We start from the raw sequence: 10,745 nt of genomic DNA on the forward strand, positions 1-10,745 counted from the left end.
CCACTCTTATTCAACATCGTACTGGAGGTCCTGGCCAGAGCAATCAGGCAAGAAAAAGGAATAAAAGGAATCCAAAGAGGGAGGGAAGAAGTGAAACTCTCGCTGTTTGCAGACAACATGATCTTATACATAGAAAACCCCAAAGAATCCACTGAAAAACTTTTAGAAGTAATCAACAACTACAGCAAAGTTGCAGGGTATAAAATCAATTTACATAGATCAGCATTTCTATACTCTAATAACGAACTAACAGAAAAAGAACTCAAGAACACAATACCATTCACAATCGCAACAAAAAGAATAAAATACCCTCGGGTGAATTTAGCTAAGGAAGTGAAAGACCTATACAATGAAAATTACAAGGCTTTTCTGAAAGAAATGGATGACAACATAAATAAGTGGAAAGACATTCCATGCACATGGATTGGAAGAATAAACATAGTTAAAATGTCCATTCTACCTAAAGCAATCTACAGATTCAACACCATCCCAATCAGAATCCCAATGACATTCTTTACAGAAATACAACAAAGAACCCTAAAATTCATATGGGGCAACAGAAGACCCCGAATTTCTAAGGCAATCCTGAGAAAAAAGAACAAAACGGGAGGCATCACAATCCCTGACTTCAAAACATACTACAAAGCTACAGTAATCAAAACAGCATGGTACTGGTACAAAAACAGGTGCACAGATCAATGGAACAGAATTGAAAGCCCAGAAATAAAACCACAGATCTATGGACAGCTTATCTTTGACAAAGGAGCTAAGGGCATACAATGGAGAAAAGAAAGTCTTTTCAACAAATGGTGCTGGGAAAACTGGAAAGCCACATGTAAAAGAATGAAAATTGACCATTCTTTTTCACCATTCACCAAAATAAACTCAAAATGGATTAAAGACCTAAAGCTGAGACCTGAAACCATAAGGCTTCTGGAAGAAAACATAGGCAGTACACTCTTTGACATCAGTATTGAAAGGATCTTTTCAGACACCATGCCTTCTCAGAGAAGGGAAACAATAGAAAGAATAAACAAATGGGACTTCATCAGACTAAAGAGCTTCTTCAAGGCAAATGAAAACAGGATTGAAACAAAAAAACAACCCACTAACTGGGAAAAAATATTTGCAAGTCATATATCTGACAAAGGCTTAATATCCATAATATATAAAGAACTCTCACAACTCAACCACAAAACATCAAACAACCCAATGATAAATGGGCAGGAGACATGAACAGACATTTCTCCAAAGAAGATATACGGATGGCCAATAGGCACATGAAAAGATGCTCATCATCGCTGATCATCAGGGAAATGCAAATCAAAACTACACTAAGATATCACACCCATTAGAATGACAAAAATAACTAAAACAAATAGTAACAAATGTTGGAGAGGTTATGGAGAAAAAGGAACCCTCATACACTGCTGGTGGGAATGCCAACTGGTGCAGCCACTATGGAAAACAGTATGGAGATTCCTCAAAAAATTAAAAATAGAACCACCATACGATCCAGCTATCGCACTACTGGGTATCTATCCAAAGAGCTTGAAGTCAGCAATTCCAAAAGTCCCATGCACCCCAATGTTCATTGCAGCATTATTTACAATAGCCAAGACGTGGAAGCAACCTAAGTGCCCATCAACAGATGATTGGATAAAAAAGATGTGGTATATATATACAATGGAATACTACTCAGCCGTAAAAAAGAACAAAATCGTCCCATTCGCAACAACATGGATGGACCTTGAGGGAATTATGTTAAGTGAAATAAGCCAGATAGACAAGGACAATCTCTGTATGTCTCCACTCATATGAGGAATTTAAACATGTGGACAAAGAGAACAGATTAGTAGCTACCAGGGAAAAGGGGGAGTAGTGAGTGGGCACAAAGGGTGAAGGGTTGTACCTACAACACGACTGACAGACAATAATGTACAACTGAAATTTCACAAGATTGTAACCAATCATTAACTCAATAAAAATTTTTAAAAAAAGAAATTGAGGTCTTTGATCAAAGTGAATATTTTCGAGTATTCATATGTTTAGAATGTTGATCAACAAAAAAAGTCATTAATTGATTTTATATTTCTTATCATCATCAATAAAAACGATATATAGAGAGAATACATGCCCAAATATACATTTACAACATATATATAATCCTAAAAGAAGTGGTTGAAGAGGGAAAGTGTTTACCAGATGTTTTATCAAATACCAGTACAAACTCAAAAAATTGACAAAAATGAATATTTTTATAGCATACAGACCCCCTGAATTGATTGAAACAGTAATAGCTAATGCTTCCTGTGTGCCAACCAGTATTGTAATATTTTACATATGTTAAATCTATTTAATTCTCATACTAACCCTTTAATATATATTATTACTATCTCCCCATTGTAGATAAGAAATCTGAGACCCCAAAAAGTTAAGTAATTTTCCCATGTTCACACAGCCGATAACTGGAACCACTGGGATTTCAGCCTAGAACATCTGGCCCTATAAACTGTCCATGTAATGTTCACACTACATTATATCTCCAATGTAGAATACAATGATTATTATCATACAGAAGCAGATAGCTAAAATGGTTTTATTGCTCAATGATGGAAGTCATCAAATCAAACGTGTATCATAAGGCAATTTGTGCTTATGTATTTTATTAAAGCAATTATTAGTGGTATGTACTTTTAATTCAAGGGAACTCATAACTTATGATAATAAAACAACTCATAAAAATCTTCAGATAAGTACTCCCTCCAGGACATAGGGTTTAAATAGTGACCTCTGAGATAACAGACGAAATTAACTGTCATTGACAGAGGTATTTGAATTACCTATTGTGGTATCAAACAAAGGCACTTTAGGACTGAAAACAATATAAATCTTAGGATGCTCAACTTACTGTTTAGGGCATTGGAGACTGAACATCTTCTCTTTCACAGAGAACTGTTTTGACCTTGAATATCAAAGATAACTATTAGAGATAACATTTAAATGACATCTTCTCAGAGCAAATTTATTTCAAAAACAATATGTGTACTATTAACAGCAGGATTATTTTATAGAGTTAACTCATGCTATAATTCTAATGTTGAAATCCATATTACATAATAGCAAATTTTATTTGTAATATATTCCCTAACTAGACAAAAAAATTCTGAAAATATGTTTTCTCATTTCCCCGTCCTATAGCTTTCCTTCATATTGGATAATTTTTGCATCTATTAAGTTGCTCCTGGTGAAATGTCAGTATATGGTCTAATTCTCCAACTGTTTTATTTACAGGCTTTTTCCATGGCACTTTACTGAAGTCAATTGGATATAGTATAGATGGTTTAGAAAACCTTTCTTGGTGATCTGGGTTTTCAGGTAACATTGGGAGATTTTGTTCAATTCTTATTCTGAATTAATGGTTCTTTTCATAATGTATCTCTTGGATCAAGACCTATTTGCAGGTTGATTTAAAGTCAGAACAAGTAGTAAGAATTTCTGACAAGTTCCATCTCCTTACCTAAAGTCACATGGTCAAGAAGGAGGAGTCGTGTCAAGAATCAGTATCTTAGCACACTTTGGGAAAAGCAGAATTCACAGTGACATTGCAGGGAAAACATGAGAGAGCTGCAGCCCTGGAGAGCAAATGCCTAACAGGATCTATTTTCCACAGCGTCGGCTCCACACTGGCTAAGAAGCAGAACATCAAGGGAACTCTCTGGATCACAGTAATGTTAATCTTTAATATCACTTGGAAAATAGCATGCCTGGGTTGGTAAAACAACTTGTGGGAAGTGAAAAAAAAAAGGGAACTTAGATTTATACAGACTGATTTTTCTGCTTTTCTTTCAGAATTCTTAGAATAAATAAATATTGTAAATCTCTGCAGAGAAATTCCCGTATCTATGTTATGAGGGACAGATTAATTTATTTTCTATTATAAGAGGAGGACATGAAGCTATGTCTCAATTTGTGATTTCGGACATTTTGATCCAGCAGAAATAAAAGAAGGAAATGTAGACTAAATTGAAAATGAAGAACTGAAATATAATATTTTATTCATGAAGACCGTGAAGCTAGAAAGAAGTCACATTTTTTTGATCCATTTCTAAATCTCATAAAATACATTAAAAATCACTTGAAGATTTCCTATGTCAGGATTTTGTAGACACAAGGATTTTTTTCCCTTCCTGAATTAATCTTTGGAGGCTACAGTGATAATGGAAATAGGTAAGGAATTAACAGCGTGATATTGACTTTAATATTAAAAGAAGTTTCTTTTTTTCATATAATTTTAACTGAAGCTCTGTCTTTTTTAGAAGTTAGACACAATTACACACACCAACATGTCCATCAAAATAGTATTACTTATTCATCTTTCTGGTGAGACATTATGGAACTCTAATGGTGCGTGACAAATTGCAATACATTTCAGAGAGTTATTTTTTTTTCTTCCTATTCAGTTTGGCCAATGGCAGAACCCAGGCTCAAATCATGATTCTTGAAAAGCTAATTCTGAGGAAATCACCAAATGACTCTGTCAAAACAACTATCTCAAACAGTATATTCAGTTACTCTTCTAAAAGAGTCCACTTTTGAATCATGGCTGCAGTTTGAAGTTATTTCCTCCCAATATTCAGGAAACACAATTTAAAGTAGAATAACAAGCAAAAATCACAACTTTTTGAACTCTACAGAAGAGAGAGGCACCAGGGAGATATTTAACTGTTATTTTTTTATCATGTATTTTCCCTTAATTATTTTTTAATGGAAGCTTTCTGGTTGTTATTTTGGCTTCAGGTGGTAAGAAATTATGTTTTCATACTCAGTGATAGGAAACTCTGGAGGTGGACTATTGATAATCTGTTCAATTGTTAAAACATTTGGCAGCTCTGATATGCTCATGCATCTCTAGAGGAACTCTTCCGTACCACACTACTGAATAATGCTAAGTTTATTATCCCTTTCAACAGAAAGTAATGTTTTAAATTATTTTTCACCAAACTGAATAAATCTGTTATTGTTACTATACAGATTAAACCACAATCTTTTCTTGCATCTGCCATCATCTATCATCCCATTCAGGTAACTTCACAAAATACCAGCCTAAGTTTTTAATGGAAAAAAATGCTAACAAACAACTTTAAGTGATTTTTCACCATTATTCATAGTGTGACAACTCTTCTTTTATTCAAACATTATGTATACATATGGGAGATTATATATATATTGTGGGAATGCTTTAGGTATTATGGATAGAGTGAAGAGCAATAAACATCTCATCTGCTTTCTTAAAGTCTGTAGACTACTTTGGGGAGGGGCATGTTAAACATTTACTTACATAGTACATGATTATAATTTCTTCTTATATTAATGTGGTAACTAATAATTTTTGAGATGTGCTATGTTCCAAGCATTGTTCTAAGCACCTTACATTTATTACTCATTTAATCTTCACACCAACCCTAAGCAATGTTATTGTCCCCATTTTTACAGATGGGAAACAGCCCAAAAGTGTTCTGTAACTTGTCTAGGATCACACAGCTAAATAACTTGCAGAGACATGAACAAAAGCTCTCTGCTTGTGCTCTTAGACTCCACACTATACTGGCCCTCTATAGCTCTCTGTATGCATCACATAAGACATCAAACAAAAACAGATTATGAGTTCAGGGAATCCCTCTTTAAGCAAGAAACATTTAAGAGGTGATTAAAAGAATGAGCAGGTGTTGCAGAATGAGTAGGAGTTGCTGAATGAGTAGGAGTCCCAAAAAGGAGAGCAAGCTTTCCAAAGGGGTTTAGATGAGAATGAGTTTGACATGTCAAACTAGGAGAAAGCCTAGTAGTCAATACGTGTAAAGTGATTTGTGAGATGAGAATGAGGCCTCGTGCAGGTCCATTCGGGACATCTTAAAGCATTAGAATACTTCTTAAATGTAATGGAAACAAATGACAAGTTTCAAGCACATGAATAATGTGATTGTATTAATTTTATAACAATGTAAAGGCATAAGACTAGATGTAAAGAGAGAAGACTACTGCTAGAATCTAGAAAAGAGATGATAGTGGTTTGGATTAGGCTAGTGATGATGGAAATTATTTAAAAGCGAGAGAATGGTTAAAATGTATCTTTGCACTCAAATTTACCAGTTTTAGTTATAAGTTAGGTGTTGGGGATAAAAGAGATAAAGGTGCCAAGGATAAATGCCAGATATCCTACACATAACAAACTGGGAGACCAAAGGTGCTATTCACTAAGATATGGAAAAAGAGGAACACTCTTTTTCTCATTCTGATATTAGACAAATAATTATATTTTTTAGGTGAATTCACTGACCAAGTACAAGAATAGTTCACTACATCAAGCCAGCGAGCTTTACAGAGAATCATAGAGTCACATCATTTTAGAATCTGACCTATTCCTAACGGCCAAATTTACAGGTGATAAAATTCAGACCTTAAGTTAAAGAGTGAACTCCCCAAGGTCACTTAGATAAAAATATAATAATAAACTCATACCATAAAGGAATCTACAACAAATATCAGATTACTTGGCTGTATTTTTTACTTTTATTCATTGTTTTTTTAATTATTAACACAAATTCTCTTCTTTTGTTTAGTTCTGCATTTCATCAAATTAATTAGAAAGTCTGTGTTGACAAATTTCTCCTCCTCCTCCTCCTTCTGCTCCTCCTCCATATCTTCATCCTCATCCTCCTTCCCCTCCTTTCCTCCTACTCTTATCATTCTAGGATTTGGGCATTGAAGGACTATGGACCAAAGCAATTATACTTCTCTACATGGTTTTATTCTGCTTGGCTTCTCTGACCATCCCAAACTGGAGGTGGTCCTGTCAGGAGTTGTCACCATCTTCTACCTAATTACATTGGTGGGTAACACAGCCATCATTCTTGCATCTCTCCTGGATTCCCGTCTCCACACACCAATGTACTTTTTCCTCAGGAATTTATCTCTCCTGGATCTATGTTTCACAACCAGCATCATCCCTCAGATGATGGTTAACTTGTGGGGACCTGATAAGACCATCAGCTATGTGGGCTGTGTCATTCAACTCTATGTTTATATGTGGTTGGGCTCCATTGAGTGTCTTCTCCTGGCTGTGATGTCCTATGATCGTTTTACAGCTATTTGTAAGCCTTTGCATTATTTGATAATCATGAACCCACATCTGTGTCTCAAGATGATTCTCATGGTCTGGAGTATTAGTTTGGCCAACTCTGTAGTATTATGTACACTCACCCTGAATCTGCCTAGATGTGGAAACAAACTTCTGGATCACTTCTTGTGTGAGTTGCCAGCTATGGTCAAGATAGCTTGCATAGACACCACAACAGTGGAAATGTCTGTCTTTGCTTTAGGCATTGTCATCGTCCTTACACCCCTCAGCCTTATTCTTATATCCTATGGCTACATTGCCAAAGCTGTGCTGAGAATGAAGTCAAAAGCAGGACAACGAAAAGCAATTAATACCTGTGGTTCTCATCTCACTGTGGTGTCCATCTTCTACGGAACTATTATTTACATGTACCTGCAACCAGGTAACAGTGCCTCCAAAGACCAGGGCAAGTTCCTCACCCTCTTTTACACCATCGTCACGCCAAGTCTCAACCCTCTCATTTACACCTTAAGGAATAAGGACATGAAGGATGCACTGAAGAAGATGGTAAGGTTGACCATGAAACTACAAAATCAAAGGGGAACTTGAAGTCATATAAAAATATTCAAGTGGATAAGGCAATGAAATATGTTTTATAGTTTGATAAGACAGTGACATAGGTTATCCAGTTGTCTTTCATTTTTATTAAGGCAAGTAATTCTTAGATCATAGAAATCAATTGATATAATAATTCTTGTAAACAAACATTTTGTGGATGCAAACAACATTATAACCATAATACTTAGCTCTGCTATGCTTCTAATCATTGCATATCTTCAGGGAAAACAGATTACAGGACTTCTTATTTTTACATGTAATATAACACAAATGGGATGTAAACATAAACTTGAATGCATTTCACTTATTCTAAGCCCCATAAAAACTGTTTTGGTTATCTAGCGTTGTATTTTCAATGCTAATGCTTGGATCGTCAGAAATGTAGACCCAAATGAATGGTTTCAAATATATTATAGCTTATATATTAAATAATAATATACAAACAATGATTTTATACACTAAATCTCTTGTGATGCCGTTCCAACATTTCTGCATGTTTGGTGCAGACAATGCAATCTATAAGACAGTAATTGTCATAAGTACCACCTGAAACAATTCACTCTTTGTTCAATAAAATTTGGTATCAATGTAAAAGGTATTCGTTATTTAAGTCTATTACTTCTTTATCATGGTGCAGGGGAGTGAGAAGGCACAAGTTAAAGGGTTTTAAAGGTGACAACGCAGTCTTCTTTACTTATTCATTCATGAAACATTTATTCTATGATTGTCTCATCTCAGTGGAGGGAGAATATGACTAGTTTGAGATTAGTTAGGCTTTTGATATAGATCTATGGAATCATGGAATTTACAAGAATTTTTAGAAATGCAGATTTGTGAATTTTTATGTAGTGGAATTTCATAAAATGAATAAATTTTTTTATTTCCATTTATCATGATATAGTATTTATATATTATGGGAAAATAGGATGACTTTTGTATTAAACTTTGATATTTTCTATAATCCCATACCTTTCTCTAAAAGACTTCATTATTTCAAATTGTAATCAATCTAGATGTATAATAATTTCTCCTCTATCATTTCATAATTCTTGAAACGTGAAGAGGAATGGCCACTGGATAATTTTTACTTTCCCAGTCAGAACAACACAGTAATGACTCACATAAAATATATTTTATATGATACAGGATATCGTCAATATCCTTATTGTCCACATAATACCTCTTTTACAGTTGCCTTCAGGAACAGCTCACCAGCCTACAAACAATGTCCACAGAGAGAACATAAATTCTGTGGTTCTGATGTACATAGTCTAGCCACTCCACCCTTATATTTGAAAAGTTTGTTCTTACACTTGGCAAGAATCTATAACTAATAACATTAGAAGATACATAAAGTTATTTGCTAACTTCAATAATAAGTACACCAAAAATACAATAGCAATAGACTTTTGGGAGAACATTACATTTTATACCTGTAATTGTTGTTTTCCTGTATAACCCTAGTTTTATTTTTTCTCTGGTTTAAATCTCCTTTACATTAGGGTCGCAAATTAAACAAACATTTTAAATACTTAATCTCCCTTTTGTTTCTCCAAAATAAATGTATATACTCAGACCATTATATTAAATTATAGTAAGTCTTTAAAATACCTTGAATTTCTATAAGCTAATCAGTACTTCTATAAGCTTGTCAGCCTAACCTCAGAATTGTGGAATAATATGTGACTTGAAGAGGTAAGTGATAAGTAATAATAATAAAAATTAAATCTAATTTTCTCATTAAAGAGAGGTTGCTTTTCTGAACAAAGTCTCACACTAACATTCATGAGAATTTACTGCTCATGCTCTAGCTCATCTAAGACAGGGTCAATATTCATGAAGATATATACAATGGTTAAAGGAGAAAAAAAGTAAGAAAGAAACATTAGACTGGGACTCAGAGGACCAGAATTTGAATCTCAAATTTACCTATAGGAAACAATCACTTAATATTTCTAAACCTGTGTTATCTCAAATTTAAAATGGATTATTAAAATGAAGTCCCTATTAGATTTCTCAAAAAATTAAAAATAGAAATACCATATGGCCTAGCCATCCCACTACTGAGTATTTATCCAAGGAACTTGAAATCAGCAATTCACAGAGACTCATGCACCCCATGTTCACTGCAGCATTATTCACAACAGCCAAGACATGGAAGCAGCCTAAGTGCCCATCAACTGATGACTGGATAAAGAGGATATGGTATATACATATACAATGGAATACTACTCAGCCATAAAAAAGGATAAAATCACCCCACTCACAACAACATGGATGGACTTGAGGGTATTATGTTAAGCAAAATAAGCCAGATAGAGAAAGACAAACTCTGTATGACTCCACTCATATATGGAAGATAAACAAACACATGGACAAAGAGAAGAGATTAGTGGAAAGAGGGGTGGCAAATGGGAAAAATGAACTCCCTATTTTACTGTTACCTCTTTCACTGATTCACTAAATTCAGCTTCACTATCTTAATATTTTCTTTCACGTGGGCTAAAACCTACCAGAAAAAAACAATAAAAGATATCTCTTGCTGTGAGGGGTGGGGGAGACATTCTTCAATGGGATAGTGGTGGGATACCAGGCTCTCACTTGAAGTCAAAAGACATCTTAAGGTAAGCAAATGATGACTCTGATTGATAAAATTAAATTAATTTTGTGCTTTCTGATCTGTGTATGATAAAGAAAATGGAGGACTATAAATACAAGCAAATGTGATAGCTTTTTATCTTTTTGGAAAAACAATACCGCATAATATAATTAGAGAGCATCTACTCCAAAACTACCTAACATTGATTGCTAAATTACTTAGCACTAGTAATAAGTGCAAAAGCTCTTCAGAAAAGTAATGGATAAGCCTGATTTAGAGGAATTGAAAAAATATTCATGAAGTATATGGCATTTGAGTTGAACTTTAAAGATTCTCTAAGATCTGAATTTTCCAGAGAATATCCAGGTAAAAAGAGTATGGCAAAGCCACAGAGGTTAAAACCCAGCATGA

The 10,745-nt window shown here is 34.4% G+C and overlaps 1 protein-coding gene across 1 annotated transcript; it reads left to right on the plus strand.

Annotated features, from left to right (window-relative positions):
• Positions 1–6,772: 6,772 nt before the first annotated feature.
• LOC106843489 (olfactory receptor 2W1) lies at positions 6,773–7,954 on the plus strand. Its single transcript, XM_014860522.3, has one exon. The coding sequence runs from the start codon at positions 6,773–6,775 to the stop codon at positions 7,724–7,726; it is 954 nt and encodes a 317-aa protein (XP_014716008.2). The 3' UTR covers positions 7,727–7,954.
• The last annotated feature ends 2,791 nt before the right edge of the window (positions 7,955–10,745 follow it).

This window comes from Equus asinus, chromosome 8, assembly GCF_041296235.1.
Source record: "Equus asinus isolate D_3611 breed Donkey chromosome 8, EquAss-T2T_v2, whole genome shotgun sequence".
Classification (NCBI taxonomy): Eukaryota; Metazoa; Chordata; class Mammalia; order Perissodactyla; family Equidae; genus Equus; species Equus asinus.

What these genes read in the sequence shown, in the direction of transcription:
- LOC106843489 (XM_014860522.3), top strand. Translation starts at nt 6,773, where the DNA reads ATGGACCAAAGCAATTATACTTCTCTACATGGTTTTATTCTGCTTGGC.